Source organism: Lissotriton helveticus, chromosome 3_1, assembly GCF_964261635.1.
Source record: "Lissotriton helveticus chromosome 3_1, aLisHel1.1, whole genome shotgun sequence".
Taxonomy (NCBI): domain Eukaryota; kingdom Metazoa; phylum Chordata; class Amphibia; order Caudata; family Salamandridae; genus Lissotriton; species Lissotriton helveticus.
Genome location: NC_136061.1, coordinates 1918817441 through 1918834085, shown reverse-complemented (window position 1 = coordinate 1918834085; position 16645 = coordinate 1918817441). Strand labels below are relative to the sequence as shown.

At 45.2% G+C, this 16645-nt stretch overlaps 1 protein-coding gene across 1 annotated transcript in view; it reads left to right on the top strand.

The window, feature by feature from the left end:
* Window positions 1-16645, top strand: part of CEMIP (cell migration inducing hyaluronidase 1) — a 551721-nt gene that overhangs the window by 329530 nt on the left and 205546 nt on the right. Inside the window, exon 13 of the mRNA XM_078682930.1 lies at window positions 10182-10387. Within this exon, the coding sequence (XP_078539056.1) occupies window positions 10182-10387 (206 nt within the window). The remainder of the gene's footprint in view (window positions 1-10181; window positions 10388-16645) is intronic.

Here is a 16645-nt window from a genome sequence, read left to right as displayed (position 1 = left end):
TCCAAAAAGGGTACGATTCAGCCTTGTCCGCTCTCCGCAAAAAGGTCAGCACTGGCCTGCGAATCTGTGTGTGGCGGAGATCTTTGTGCTTCGCCTGAGGTCCGAGGTGACCCTTTGTTTTTGTAAGCTTGACAAAATTCCTGTGCCTCAGCGGGGGAGTCAAAAATGCGAAACCTGCCATCCACGTCCACTCTGAGCCTGGCAGGGTACAGCATCCCGTAGCGCAACCCCAGCTTGCGCAAAGCGCCCTTGACACCAGTGTACTTTCGGCGCGCGTCTTGGACCATCATTGTGAAGTCCGGATAAAAGGATAGCACTCCACCTTGCCATTTCACCTCGCCTGCCTCCCTGGCAGCTTTTAGTGCCGCGTCCCGGTCTCTGAAGTTCATGATTCTGGCTATGATGGGCCGGGGTGGCAACCAAGGATTAGGCCGAGGCCCCAACGATCTGTGTGCACGCTCCACTATGAAGCCAGCCGTGAAAGTGTCCCTTCCGAATAGTTCGATCAGGAGATTTTCCACAAATGTGTCAAAGCGTCCGGTCGCCGTTGTCTCCGCCACACCAATTATGCGAATGTTATTGCGCCTACTGCGCGCTTCTAAATCCTCATTCTTAATAGCAACATCCTTAAGGATCTTCTCCACGCGCTCCAATCTTTTCAGCGTCGACGCAGCTCCATCTTCTAAGTCGGAAACTCTGGATTCAGCCACATCCAGGCGCCTATCATGTGATTGAATCTTCGCGCCCATATCTGCCATTTTCTTTTCGAGGGTGTCGAAGCGGGAGTCCAAGGCCTTGAATCCAGCACGCATTTCGCCCAGCATCTCGGCGACCATACCAGCGGTGTCTCCTGCTGTCGCTGGGCCTTCAGTGTCCGCGGCATGTGTAGGTGGGTCTTCAACTGTGCGGAGGGAAGCCGTTTCGAAGGTAAGTTTCCTCTGGTTGAGATCCCTTTTTCCCATGATGGAAATGGCGGTGGACAAGCACCAGTGCGTCAAGACACAGCGACAAGTGCGACCAGCAAGAGCGTTGAGCACAGTTACAAGGCACCCTGCAAGCAAGGCGTCCAGACCGGGACAAATGGATCAGGGGTCTCAAACCCCACCCCGTGTTAGGCGCAGTCCACACCGCAGAGGTCGCAGGGACGCCAAGGCCGAACCGCGTAGTCCCGGGGGGTTCCTATGCCGGGGTGACACGTCCGTCTGGAGCCAATCTGGTGGCCAAGCCCTTGCAGTATGTAGGGCCAGTGGGGGGTCGCGACGACAACACTGTACCAGCAGTCAAGACTATTTCTCCACCCAGTTAGGCAGCAAATGGCAGCGTCGCAGGGAGACCAGGCATCCAGGACAAAGAGGCACATTCAAGTAAATAGGCCAGAGTCACAAAGGCCATGCAGTGTTCTTGCAGCCATCCAGCATGCTCACAGGCGTATAATATGCGTGGCCAGTTGCAGCATTTGGGGGCTGGAGAGTATGTAGTTCGTGGGCCTGTTAGGGGACAGACGCGAGTCGGGGATGCGTGTTGGTGGTGGGGGCGAAGATGTAGTGCCCCCACTGAATGCAGAGATGCGGGGCCGCCTGCAAGTCGCCCTAGAGCCCCCCGGGTGCACCCCCCGTCACCCCCCAAGCACAATCAGGGTCCGCCGCCCGCTGCTCCCGCCCGCCGCCACACAGCCCAGGCAGTCTCCAAAATCGAGGCCCCGGCTCCCGAGGCCGGACCAGGCCGCAAGGGCCGGTCCCGCACCGGGGGTCCGCCCCTCCACCAACGGAGCCCACCGGGGGCAAGCAGCGGGCCTGGGAGAGCTCAACAGCAACCCCAATGCCAAGGGGGCCAACGAAGGGGCCACACAGAAGACTCACCGAGCGCTCCGGCGCAGCAGGGTCACGTCCGGCGAGGCCCGGGAGGCCTCACCACCCCTGCGCCGTTGAACCTGTTCTCGCCGTCCCCCGGCCTCCAATCCCGGCCAGCTTCATTCGATGGTTTCAGGGGTCGGCATCAAGCATTTTCCGACCCCTGCACAGTGTCGGATCTTATGGGAATGGCCCCGTTTGCAGCCCGCTCGGCGGAGCTCTACATTCAGGCGGCCATTCCGCTCACCTGCGTAGCCACGCCCCCTCAGAAGCTCAAGCACTTAATGCCATGCTCGCACATCTGGGCCAGGGTCTATTTATTAGCACAAAAGATACTCACCCTCCGCTCGTGGGCACAACCCACAATTTCAGATTGCATCTGCACCATAAAGTGCTAAGAGACTAATTAATTTGAAAATGTGTGCTGCATAAAAAAGTGTGTAACATATTCTTAGTTTTAGTTCTATTGCTCCTTAAGTCTACAGGTAACTGCTACATACTATTATTTTATTGTATGTCGGAGATTGTTCTGCTTGGAAGAATACCTGCTTTCTATCACATGTTTCTTCACATATAAAACCATTGTTTTCCTCTCTTTTCTGCGTGGCCATTTGGATGATCTGCGGATGCACAGATCACAACAGTGCCAGCGCCACCCTTGCAAACCTGCTCTGAATGTTTTAGTTCAGTGTTTCCCAAACTGGGGTCCGCGGACCCCCAGGGGTCCGTGACACATTCCCAGGGGGTCCGTAGGCAGCAGTTTTAAAAGCACAGCAAAGTTTCTTACATAATTAGCAGAGTTCGAGCAACAATAAAAGTGTCAAGGTAATGCCAGTGATTAATGTACCTGCTGGAGAGAGTGGAGTGTTTTGTTCAGTGGCAGCTTTGACTTAACTAATGTAGCACAGAGGATTAATGTGCCTACTGCAAAGAACGTGTAACATGCATTTTAAAAAGCAGATTTTATGTGCATAGATCCATAGTTACTGTTTTTTTCACAGAGATTCTTTTGTTACTGTGCACTTCATAAGTGACAATCGTAATCTATCAGAGGGACCTCCTTTAAGCTGTCATCAAAGAGCTGCTTGCAAACTGCATAGTACCAGTTAATAACTTATGTTTTTACCCAGTAAATCAATACCCTGATGCTGCTAAAAATATTTATTTGGAAATAAATAAATTTTTAATGTTAAAGTCAGTGCTAGCCACTGTGTTATGTTCTGAATCCTGAGTTTGTGCTTTTCCAGATCAAGCACTCTTTAAAAATGCCTACCAGTATGAATGACATGTGAATACACCTTGTAGTCCCCTTTACTTTATGTAACATTGTTGTATACACTGATTTACATGTATGATTCATTGTCTCTATATGTGTGTGATGTAAAGTGCTCTGACATCCTACAATGGTATGAGAGATACTATAAAACAAAGGAAATACATGTGACAGAGGGGGTATTCCTTCAATATAAAATACTAAGGGCCAGATGTGCGACCCATTTTTATAAGCGCAAACAGGTTCGCGAACCCGTTTGGGCATGTAAAAACCTATTGGGCCATGTACATAGCCTACTTCGCGAGTCGCAGTTGTTTTGTGACTTGCTAAATAGGTTTTGCAACTTGCTATTTGGAAGGGGCATTCCCTTACAAATGGCGAGCCTCAAAATCATGTACAAATGTTTTGCGACTGCAATTGCGGTTGCAAAACACTCGCAATTATCACCTACTTCAAGTAGATAGTAATGCATTTGCAAATGGGAAGGGGTCCCCAAATGCATGCAAAATAATTTTTTAAGGGCTGCCTGCTCTTACAAAATGAAACTAAAACATTTCATTTTCTTCTTTTTTCTTTTTTTTTTTAATGCATGGAAAACGGTCTGCAATTTTTAGAAAGAAAACTGCTTTATTTAAAAGTAGTCCCAGACATGGTGGTCTGCTGAGCCCACAGGCCACCATCCCTGGGAGGGCTGGCATTCCCAATGGGCACGCAAATTACGAGAGGCTCATTAATATTAATGAGCGTCGCAATTTGCCCCCCATTGGAATCCCAAACAGTGTTAAATATATTGTTGTACATTTCATTTCGCGACTCGCAATTTGCCACTCGCAATGGGTCGCCAATGGCGAGTCGCTAAATAAAATGGTCGAACATCAGGCCCCAAAATCCTTAGTACTTTGAGTATTTGATTTGTTTGCACACGTGCTTTTTTTTTAAATTACTATTTTAATATTTGAAATTTAACTCATACAGATTGCTTGGGGGTCCCCTGCTTCCAGTGGTGGCTCAATGGGGGTCCTCAGGAGTCAAAAGTTTGGGAACCACTGTTTTAGTTGATTTGCCCCTTTCTGCCAACATCAATACAGTTCCCAGACAATTGGCCTCTCGGGCCTCAGAATATGCCCATCATTTGGAAATCTATTCCTCTTGCGTAGCTTCTGAATAAATAATTCGTTAGTGAGGTTTTGAAATGGCACAGACGGTATTGCTAAGCTGCTTTCTTGGCCCTGCAGGCAGGAGCAGGCATGTTACAGAAGCCACTGGAGCAGAGAGACCATCGCCGTCACGGGCAGAGGGCCACACGTCCTCCTGGGTGTCTGGGTCCTGGCCTTTCCTCCTCACTGTGTGGACATGGCGCCTGGCCATTGCGTCACTGGGGGCCACTGGGCATGTCAGCCAGCCACTGGCGGGTTGCACCACTGCCAGACCAGGCCTCTGTCTGGCCGTTCCATCACTCTAGAGTGTGTAAAAGCCGCTTCTCTTCCCAGCTGTCTGTACCTTCTGCAATGATAGCTGGCGAAATAATCGCCGCTCTTTGCAATCAGGTTAACTTCATCTAATTTAAAATATCGGTCTGTGGAGTTAACGAGATGAAATGGAATCGTTAAATTCCTGTACGAGTCTATGGTGGTTGAGGGCACTAGGAATTGAGATCCCGGGACCAATAGACACACGCGCATGTTATAAAAATACTTAAGTCCAGATTTTTTATTACATTTTGCATCACAAAAGTGACACAAACCAGAACAAAAAGTTTTTTGTATTTATTTGCCAACTTGTTTTGTGCTGGGAAGTTGCTTAAAAGTAACAAAAAGCCGCGCAAAGTTCTGTTTTGCGTTACTCTACGTCAAGAGGGCGTTACATGGGTAACCCCTATCTACTAACAATAGTAGACAAGGTTTTGCACCAAAAAAAACCACCTATTTGGCTTTTGGATTGATTATAAAGGAGAAATGCTTTTATTTCTCCTAACGCTTCCCACTTTGCAGCTGTGCTGTACTGTACGATACACATCCAACTTGGGAAACATTTTGAGGTTAGTCTAAGCTTAGTATTTTGTACTGGAAGAGTACCCTTATAGTAAAAAAACCTATGATAGACTTGTGCAACCACCCTTGCAGTACGGTGCAAAGGTGTGTGTGTTGTGCTCAGCAGCCTGATTGTGCACTGGCACTTGTGAGAAGGGAGGAGACGGCCATATCTCTGTAGATATGGCGCTGTCCTTCTCTCTTTCTCTCTCTCTTCCACTCAAAGCAGTGCAGCATTTTTGGCCACTGCGCTGCATTGTGTGAGTTTTGTAAATCTGGGTCACAATGTAAGACTGAGTCACAGTTTTATAATTATTTGCCGCAGCACAAGGCACCAAGACTAGTTCCTGTGCTGTGTCAAATGAAGAGGGCAGGAATGAGCCATATCTATGAAGATATGGCACATTTCAACTCTCTCCCTGCACAGGCGCACTGTGTGCTCTATGACTCCAACGCAAGCACCCTTGCGCCTTGGTGCAAGGGTGCCTGCACTGCAGGCAGGTTTGTATTGTGCAGGAAGGTATCTTCCTGCACAAAAAGAATCCTTAAAGGTGTTTTCCTCTTTTTAAGTGTGCTGCAGAAACAACAAAAAGATATAAAAGATATATCACCTTGTTGCTCCTCTATCGGAAAAGTGTATGATTGCAATGCATTCCCAGGTTTACCAGTCTTGGTGAATCTGTGAATACATCAGAAAGCATGGGTGGATGCATAGCACCACCACACCCATGCTCCACCAATGTTACGCCTTATTGGCGCAGACTAATGCAAAGAAGCGACTTGAGCTGCCTTGCGTTACTTACTCCAGATTTACCAAGCAACGCGGGGCCATGCAAGTTGGCCTTGTTTGGCTTGATAAATCTGACTTAAGGTTTGACTTGCCCTTGTTTCACCTTGGGCAGTGCAATCCTTCGATAAATCTAGTCTGAGTGTCTAGTTTCTCGTAAGTACACCTACCTTTTGGGAGGAGTAAATCTGCCAGTCTAGCACATGTAATCCTCTTGTTCGACACCATCCTGTGTCTTTATGGCACAATTACTGTTATGGCTGTTTGATAGGGAATGCAGAGTACATCATGTTAATTTCTGCTAAAAATAAATCCATTACCTGTTTGTGCCAGGGGAGGTGTTCATGTTGCACTAGACGTTAATGTTTCGGCCTTTTTTCTTCCTTTTCATTATGCCTCTTTTTACTGAAAAAGGTCAATGAATTACATTAAATACATTAATTAAACACATTCCCTTTGCTTTCAGTGCATACTATCATGTTTCTGTGAGTTTACTGCAGACATATTGTAGAACCATCTTGGAGTTCACGCCTGTTAAATTATATTTGTAGATAAATATGAGCACTCATGCCTTTTTTTGAGTGACTGATCTTCTACCTGAAATTAAAGGATGACTTGAGAACAAGAGAGGTAATTGGCTAAAAAAAATTCCATCATAACAACATGCCTGCAATAGAGACCAGGTGCTGAGCTGGATTTGTGACAAACCGTCGCCGAGGCATTTCTGTATCTACGGCAATGCTGCTTGCCTTCAGTAAATTCAGAACGCAGTAGATAATTGGGAGTGCACTGCTGTTAGTTTTATTAAACTGATTTACGCTCCCTGTTCAGTCATAGAAATATTTTAAATATTAAGGTGATTTTGGACTGGTAGGTGTCAGCCGGGATTTTGGAACCAGTATAAAGGTGGGTTGTACTTGAGAAGGTCTCCTCCCAAGAGGATTTACTGCTCTGCAACAGTAAGTCACAATAGCCACTAGCCACTTAATTTCATCGTCTCCCTAACTACTGCACACCCTGCAAACGTAAAGATATGTAAAACCCTACAAATCTTAGGCTTTGTGAAGGGAAAGCCATAGAACTAAAACCATAGTATGCTACAATCTCACCTCACCTTGCTGCTTAATTTGTCTTCGTCTTGGGCCATTGTACGAGTTTCTTGCAACCATGGTCTCTCAGCTCAAGGGTGTTTTCTCTAATGTCTGTAATGACGGGTTCAGTTCCTTGTGCTGGATATAACCCAGACTGATTATCTGCGAGTAAGTTACCATTCTCTAGATATGCATGGAGCTGGTAGAAAACCTCTGCTTCTATTATCTAGGCTAAGAAAGGCCAAATTGAAATTGGTCTGCTTGGTGTCATTTAGTTAGTTTTATTTGTTAGTGGCAGTACAGCTGTTTGATAGAAGTTCCTTGGTAGTAGCCTGTTTGCCGAGCAGCAGTTATGATGGATGGAATAACCTCTGTTTTGGCTCCAGTGCATTTTTTTGACTAAGGATGCTGGACAAGTGTCAATAATGTCATTTTTGCCACTCCAGCCATTATATACCTGCAGCTGTAACACGTTTGAAAGGGAACCGACTTCTAATTAAACTAACCAGTTCACTGGCTAATAATGATCCTGGGTATTTATCAATGCCATTGTGCATAACAGGAAAATGGTTTGCCAAACTGTCACAAAAGTATTGAGTGGATTGCAACGCATTGCCATGTTCTGTTACAGTAACTTTGTTTATTTAAGTACATCCATAAAAATGATCAACAAACAGATCTCATAAATTCATTGCACACCATATAAATAACGAAATGATGTTAAAATACACATCATTTCAAGAATGTTATAGGAAAGCAGCATACCATGGCGATAAAACATTCCTGCAATGAACATAGCTGATAAAAATAAACTGACAAAATAAAAGGAGTTTCTAAAGGTTTAAAATACAACAAGGCTGGCCTGAATTTTGTAAATCCCAAAGGGTGCAAAGGTGTATTCAAAATTTCACATGAGCATCTCTGTAAAAATCACAAAAGAAATGCAAAACATTTTGTATGGAAAAGTCCTAACAAGGGCAAGGATTAGCACCATCAGAGTTGCGCCAGCCCTTAGGGAAACACAGAAAAATTCTAATTGACCCCAATATAAATCTGGACAACTGTTGTCTACCATAATTGGAAGTAACGTCCTTTAGAAAGGGCTCCATACCTGGAGTTGTCTTGATTAAAATGACATTTCTGACAAGAGCTTTCCTAAACTCCTCGTGCTTCCTAGTTGTAGTAGACAGATGGGCGTATTCTTTCGTGGGCTAAGATGTCTCTGTGCCAGTAATGTTGCTGGTAATGTTGCCCAGATCCTCCCATAATTTTTTTAATAAGGTAAGCCCGTAAGAGACTTATTCATCCTTAAACAAGCGGAAATTACATCACACTTACAATCCTGCAGCCGAATTAGAGCCTACTCTCTGAGAGCCATCTTACCTTCCAGATAGCTCATACCACGTTGTTCTTTACAAGCATAATTGGATGTGCTGCGGGAAATCCCAGAAATCTCTTGCAAAAGAGGTTTTCTTTTACTTGCAAGGAGGTGGTATAGCTCTACTGCATACAACACAATAGACAGGCATCTTCTTTGGCAGCTCTCCATCATACATTTAGTAGGTTTACTGCCTAATTTGAAGGCAAACTAAATAGTAACCCCACAGACTGTGCAAACCGAAGTTTGTGTCCTTGTAGTAAAGGAGGTCACATTAAAGACCATACCTAAGCCGTTAGAATCACTTACCTTACCCAATTTTATACAGTAATAAAAAAAAATCAGACAGGTGTTTTTCTAGTCCCAACTGAAAATTCGATTTTGATAAATTAGTTATTAAATCGAGTTTTTCGAGCTCACAGTAAGTGGTTTTATTTATATATTTATTTGATATTACTTATCCCATCGTCTGTCGACTTCCACTACCCTGCTCCAGTCACCCGCCCCATCGCCCTACCACTCTTACCTGTGAGAGCCACTACTTTAGGGGCATTTGTTATATTAGGGTTATTACATACTAAATCTCAGTATTCCATGATGACCCAATTTTTGCACTTAAAAAAATGAAAGATGTCTCAAATTAGCAAGTAAATAACCTGCGATTTGTGTGCCTCAGAAGTGTTACTTACCATATTCTTAATCAAATTCAAAGCTTCTGTAGAAACGATTGGGTGAAATTCTTACATTTATTATATGATTCAATTAGTAGAGTTTTGTGCCTGACTAATTTCCTTTTTGTATTATTTCTCACCTTTCTTAAAGCCACTTTTAACTGCAAGCCATTAGATTCCCTTCAGTTCTTAATTTTTTTCCATAATCACAATCTTAGCATTATTTGTTCTAAGGCCAACCAGTTCTATGACGCTCTAATTTTCTCGTGTTTTCCTATTTTTAAGAGGGTTTTTAGTTGTTAATCTATAGTTCGCAACTTCCTGACATCAGTGAGCAGCAGTTGAAGATGCTTGCTGAAAATGTGGCCCTCTGTTAATCCAGTGCATTATCTCATGGAATGTAAGGTGTCTGGAGAGCAGTTTATAGGGAGACCTCTCGCCCAAAAGGAGACAGAGCAAATGCTGGCCATTTACCCCTGTACTGCTGGGATCATACTCATGCACTTAATGGTGGTAGGTAAATAAATAAAAAAAACACTCAGCTTTATTTTTTCGTTTAATGTTTTAATACGGACCTTGCTTGAACAGTTTAATAATTTTATAGTACCTTAAACAATAGGTGCTACCGTTACCACCACAATGGTACTCACATTTATCTCCAAAGGGTGCACAGCTCAACTGAGATATCCCTCAGGTTTCACACACATCTGCGCAACAAACATCTTAAATTCGCATAGCTTTCTACATAAAACTAACTTCTAAAACTCATACGGTCCTCATAGCTCGTTGAGGTCACTTAAAGTGACAAGATACATGCCCTTATCTTGGCAAAGTGCAAGTTGTTCTTTACATGATGATAGGCCAGATGCTGCCTGTTCTGTTTTGTCAGTCACCGACAGGCCCCATGCCCAATTATCTAGGCTTCCCATGTGCTGACAGAGTGCGTTCTCTCTGTTCTGTGCTGGTTATGTACTGACAGCCTGCCTCTATCTTGCTCTCATATACCCCTCAAGTGTTCATGCAGTGCTTTGCATGCCATCTGTTGTGTGTTGCCCATTTGCTGACAGGAAAGGTACCCTGTGTTCTGTGTTGTTCCTGCAGGTGAAGGATGTCGTCGGCTATGACACTTTAGGACATTGTTTCTTCACCGAGGATGGCCCCGAGGAGCGCAACACGTTCGATCACTGCCTTGGACTTCTGATCAAAGCGGGGACTCTGCTGCCATCTGACCGAGACAGTAAGATGTGCAGGACCATTACCGAGGACTCTTATCCTGGATACATCCCCAAACCCAGACAGGACTGCAGGTAAGAACTAACTCTGGGGACAGTCTCCCGCTTTTAGTAAGGCAGCAATTGCTCTCTGTTTAATACAAGCACCCTCACCGCTCATGGAAGGTTATTGCGGAGTTCCTTTTTTAGATAGACCGGGATATTATGGTTGCTGTCTCTTCCTTTACACGAGCCAGCTTTGTTCCTGTATCCACTGTGGGCAACAGGAAAATGAAAACAAGAAAAATAATGGGATATTAGTGAGTGATCTCAATAAGGGTACAGTAAACCTCAGGCTGGGCTGCAAGAAAGGATTGAGCAAGAATAAACATAACGAGGACCAGCGTCAAAAAAGGCAAAGAAACAGAATAAACAGTTCTTAGGGACGGATACTCAAAGTGAGGAGAAACTGTGGACCCATTTATCAAAGCCATGTGTGCACTTATGAACGCCAGTTGACATCAGTGCAGATGTGACATGTATTAGAAGCGTTTAATCACATTTTATTTTTACAAATCCTGAATTTACACTTGTAATGAGATTTAGTCATGTGTAACTTTACACCAATATGGTGCCGTTTTATGCATATGGAAATATACTTGTAAAAAGTGGGCATTTCAGAGTGGCGATACAGAGGAAAGTTGGGAAATACCCATTGTCAGTATTCATGATTTTTTGAAGTCACATTCCCACCCTAGGTACAGTTGTAGATTTACTCCTCTGAGGGGGAATACATCTTTTCAAAGAGTAGAAAATCGGTGGTTAAAAAAACCCATATTGTTGGGGTTCGGCTCCTGGATGGGGAAAATATTTTCTCAAGGAGAAGGGACTGTAAAGTTTAAAGGTGCAGTTGCATTTGGTGTTATATTTAGGAATGTGAATGTACACAGCATACACTAGTAGAAATAGTAATCTGTAAGTAATAGAATTGACTAAAGAAATGCACAACTACTCCTGTGTATCTGTGACTTCTCTCGTAGGGGATTTCCATGAAATTGTCATAAGCACTGAATAGTACCACCCATGTGCGGGGACCCTGAAGCACTTTTTCAATATATATCTTAAGTGCAGATGTTCGACTTCCCTCAGGGAAGCCTGCAGAGCCATTAAGAAATACAAGATTATGCATCCTATAGGACTAAGCTACAATGGCAATTCTTCATCATGTACTTAAAGAATGGCCCAGGTAAATTATATATGTGTATAATTTCATGATGTTTTAATACAACAGCATACATCTCTTTCACAAACCCTTTTTTGATAGAGCATAGAGATGGCGAGCAGGACAGTGTAGCCCTATAAGCTGTCATTGTATGAGTTAAAAATAGAGGCTGTGCCTTTAAGAACCCAGGGATCACCAGTATCCCATCATGCTGAGCAGGTGGCAGTTGCTTCAGTTCTTTTTTCCGGCTCCTGCTGACAAAACACTGGAGCATTGAGCTCGGTCGATTTTTGGCTTTTTACCTCGAAATTTTCAACTGACTTTTGTTGACAACCATTTCATACTACGTTGTTGGTCTCTCCTGAGCTTTTTCTGTTTTTTCCTGACAGAAAATAGAGATATTTTGACAGAAAATGCCATAACTTTGTGACAAATGCCAAGCATGTTGGAGAAAAAAGGCCATGGCTGACCATCGTGATGTGTGTATTAACTGCCTCCCAGAAAGTAATGTTCCTGAGTTTTTGTGTCACTTCAGGGACTTTTCAAAACACACCCTGAAGGACAGGGAAAAGATTCACCTCCATGGTACTGAGGAGTAAAAAAGACAACAGACGCTGTCTGAAGGTGGGACCTCAGGGAGAGGAGAGAGTCAGACTTCTACCAGGGCTCTGTCATCTGTGTTTGGAGGGCATGCCAGAAAGAACAATGGCAATAAAACTCCATCGGTCCTTTTTGACATCAAGAGGATCGACATCGCGAAGATGTATCACGCCGCCCTGTTTGCTGTCTATTCATGGTCCAATGTCGAGGAAGCGCCTCAGATCAGCGTCGAGGCAAGGGGTGTCAATGTTGATAACAACACCGTCAACGCGCAGATCTCATTTGACATTGAGGAGCACATCGACTATGAGGCCACCATGACACTTGCCCTCGTGATCCCGATCGACATTATGTCGCCACTAAAGATCGACGTTGAGGTCTATGCTGATGTCGAGGTGCCGACGACGCTCACCGTCAACAAGCAGGTCGACGTCTAGGCCAGTCGATGTTGAGAACCCTTTCAACATCCTCAAGACTACAGGAAGCAAACAAGAAGGAAGAGGAGATAAATATTTTCCTCTCCAGATTCAGAGTATTCAAGAACATACTGCCCGTCAAGGGTCGCACCATGTTCTCCCCTGCCAGCACCATCTTCTGCCTACTCCAACACCTCCTCCTCCACCACCTCCGCCTCCACCACCACCTCCTCCACCAGCACCACCAGCACCCGTCGCTCCTACACCGAGGCCCAGATCTTGGTCCAGATCGCCAGCGTAATAGCTCATAGCTCTCATCTCCATGATCCAGGCACTCCCACTGTCATCCACATTCCTGACAGTCTCGGTCCAGAGACACCACAGAGACATCTTCCACTTCTACAGGATGCTATTCTCAAATTCTTTCAGACTCCCCACCTCCATGCATATCACCGGTGGATGATATCACCACTTTCAAGAGTTTTTGGTGGAGGGAGCTACAAAACGTAATATTGCGATGTCCACTTCAACACCAACGACATCAGTAATCTTTGAAACCATTCAACATAGGTCAGCATCAAGGTTTGATGCCACGAGTACCAGGCCTCTTAGAACTGGCTATATATCTCTTCTTGACATCAGCCTCTGGTAAGCCTGCTACTGCCAGGCTTCAGAAAAAAACACCACTCTCTGGAGCAAGAGCTTGTCTTTCTCTGTACGTACCCAATGTCAGACTCTGTTATTGTAGTAGGAGCAAAGAAATACCATGCCACTACTCCCACTTCAACAGTGTCTCCTGATAAAGAGAGTCAGGAGTTCGACTTTGTGGGTCATAAAGTTTGCAGTACGGCAGCAACCACGATTAAAGCAGCTAGTGCAACCGCCCTTTTAGGCAGACATGACAGGGCACTTTTGGAATCCATGCAGCAGTTTGTTGAACATCTCCCAAGAGAGAAAAGGGAAGACTTTACGGAAATCATAAATAAAGGATTAATGGTTTCCAATCAAATCATTAGTGCTGCAGCAGACTCTTACCTAGCGGCACATGAGTACTGCCACGGTGTTGCTCTCCGAAAACACTCTTGCCTTTGCCTTCTATCCCTCAAACCAGAATCACAGCAGAGAATATTAAATCTCCCATTTTCTGCTACTTCTCTTTTCTGAAGCCGCACAGATGTTGAGATGGCATGAATGAAAGCGGATATGGAGAATCTGAAGGCAGTTGGCTTAGAAAGACCCAGAGAGTAAAGAAAATTCTTCTATTCCTACCAATGTCATTTCTATCTATTTGGAGAGGGTTCAAACCCCTCAGTGGTATCAAGGATGCCAATAAGGTGGTGGACAGCAGCAGCACCAACGACCTTACCAAACTTACCAAAGTAAGCAGACTAGGGGTAGATCCACCCAGCAGCCTGCTCAAGGTAGCAAACAGCCATCTGGATCAAACCCCTGAATTATTCCTTTACCCTCTTCTGTTACCCACTCCGGTGTGGCAAAAGCATATCTCATTATTTGGCAGAGTGGCAAAACATAACAAAAGATGCCTGGGATCAGAATATTTTACAGAATGGATATTGTCTCACTGTCAATCTCTCCGAAAACGTCTAGCTCCCAACTCCCTCTGTTATGGTCAAATGTCAATATCCTCTTAAAAAAGCAGGCAGTGAAACCAATTCCTCACCAACAACAAGGGACAGGCATTTATTCCAGGCATTGTCTGATGAAAAAGAAGGACAAGAACAAATTCAGACCCATACTTAACCTCAAAACAGCCAACTAGTGGATTCAGCAAGAAACGTTCCAGATGCTGTCATTACACCAAATGTATCCCCAATTACACCAGGGGTATTGGCAATATACTTTTAAAATGCACACTTTCATCTTCAAATTGCCAGAAAGCATTGAAAGTTCTTGAGGTTCGTAGTTGGGTAAGAACTCTATCAGTACCAAGTACTTCCATTTGATCTCAAGTCAGCACTCAGAGCAGTCTCCAAGTGCATGGCAGTGGTGGCTGTTCATCTCAGGAAGCACAAAGTATTGGTCTACCCATACCTAGATAATTGGCAAATCAAGGTGTCCTTGTGTCAGGAAGCTCAGCTTGCAGTCTCCTTCAAAGGTTAGGCTTTCATGTCAACCTCACAAAGTCAAAGTCTGTCCCGGTTCAAACCTTACAATATCTGGGAGTCCCCATCAACACAATACAGGCAAGAGTGAGTACTTCAGGTAAGGGACGCTCATCGATCCTTTAGAAGTGTCACTCTTTCATGAAAGCTTCCTGACCAACAGTGATAACAGTCAGGGCTGGACTGGGAACCAAAACCGGCCCTGGCAAAGTGCTCGGCCGTCCCCCCCCCCCCCCACCCCACTCGGGAGGGTTGGAGGTGCCGCCGAGCGCTTTGCTAGGGCCGGTTTTCGTCCGATTTTGTTGCAGGGACGATTTTGCAGCTAAGCTGCAAAAACGGCCCTGTAACAAAATCGGCCCCCAGGGGCTCAAAACCGGCCCCCACCCTTGCGGCGCACCGGGGGATTGCCCGGTGCCCGCTATGGCCAGTCCGGGCCTGATAACAGTATCCTCTCTCCTCGGCTCGGTGGCCACCAGCATCTTCCTCACACTGAATGCCCATCTCCACATGCAACCTCTGCAAGAATGTCTAGAGGACCAGTGTGACTAACTCACAAGCACATGAGAAGACAGGATAGACCTATCCCATCATGCAAAGCTGTCCCTGAAATGGGGGTGCTCTCCAACAAACCTGCTTTGAGGGATGCCTTTTTATCAGGAGGTTCCTCCTCAAACAATAGTGAAGATGCCTAACTGCTGGGATGGGGAGCCCACATGGATCACCTCCAAATCCAGGGCAAATCCAAGGCATTTCAATCTCCTATAGAGCTTTGTGCAGTCCATCTAGCGCTGAAAGAATTTCACACATCTTTCAAATCCCATACCCTGCTTGTTCAGATGGAAAATACAACTACTATGTACTACCTCAACAAGCAGGGAGGGACAAGGTCCAGGCCCCTGTCACATGAGGCCCAAACAATCAGGAAATGGCTAATAGCCAGGGACTTAATGATCACCGCAACTCACCTTCAAGGTGTTCAAAATGCTCAGGCCGACTCTCTCAGCAGGCTTCTATAAGAAAACCAGGAGTGGATCTTACACAACAACATGGTATAAAACATCTTTCAACTGGGGGGCATTCCAGCCATCGACTTGTTCGCCACCGCTGAAAACAAAAAAATGCTGATGCTTTGCCTCAAGATAATTCCAGCCAGGGACACTGGGGAATGCCCTATGGATCAGCTGGTCCAGCAGATTTCTTTACGCTTTTTTGCCGATTCCCCTGATTTCATCAGTCCTCATCAAGCTGTCCCACTTGAGAGCCAAGATGATCCTAATAGCTCCGGAGTGGCCACGTCAGTGATGGTTCATGGACCTCTTTCACCAGTCCATCTTCCACATTTCAAGCTGTAATGCACACCAGAACCGCAAACACAGTTCGGATGCCCCAAACAAAGTTCTGATGCCCCAATCTCTCCTCTTTGAATTTGGTAGGATGGCTCCTAAGCTAGTGCAGTATGGACACTGCTGCAGGACTGTATGGTCATCTTCATAGAGGCTAAGTTCTAGTGGAAGAGATTATGCATTTGGTGTTCCTCTAAGAGTGTGGACCCTATATCTTGCCAGGAAGATGTCCTTCGTCTATACTTACTACAACTGGCAACATTTGGCTTGCAATTCTCTTCTATAAAGGTTCAACTAGCAGCCCTTACTGCCTACAGAAAATGTCCTTCACAATCCTCTTTTTCAAAATCCCCGCCATCAAGGATTTTCTAGAAGGTCAGAAGTAGGTCCCCCCCCCCTGCCCCCCCCATTAGGCATCTTTCCTTCCCTGAGAACTTAACAATGTACTTCTTCCCTTTAAGCCTATTCACAAAGCCTCCCTACAACATCTTTCTTGGAAGACAGCTTTCTTTGTAGCAATAACATCAGCTCGCAGGGTTAGCGAGATCTAATCGCATCGTTCTCATGAACCATATACAGTCTTCCACCCTTGCAAAGTGGTTATGAGAACTCATCTGAACTCCCAAAGGTTATTTTGGAATTCTATGTTA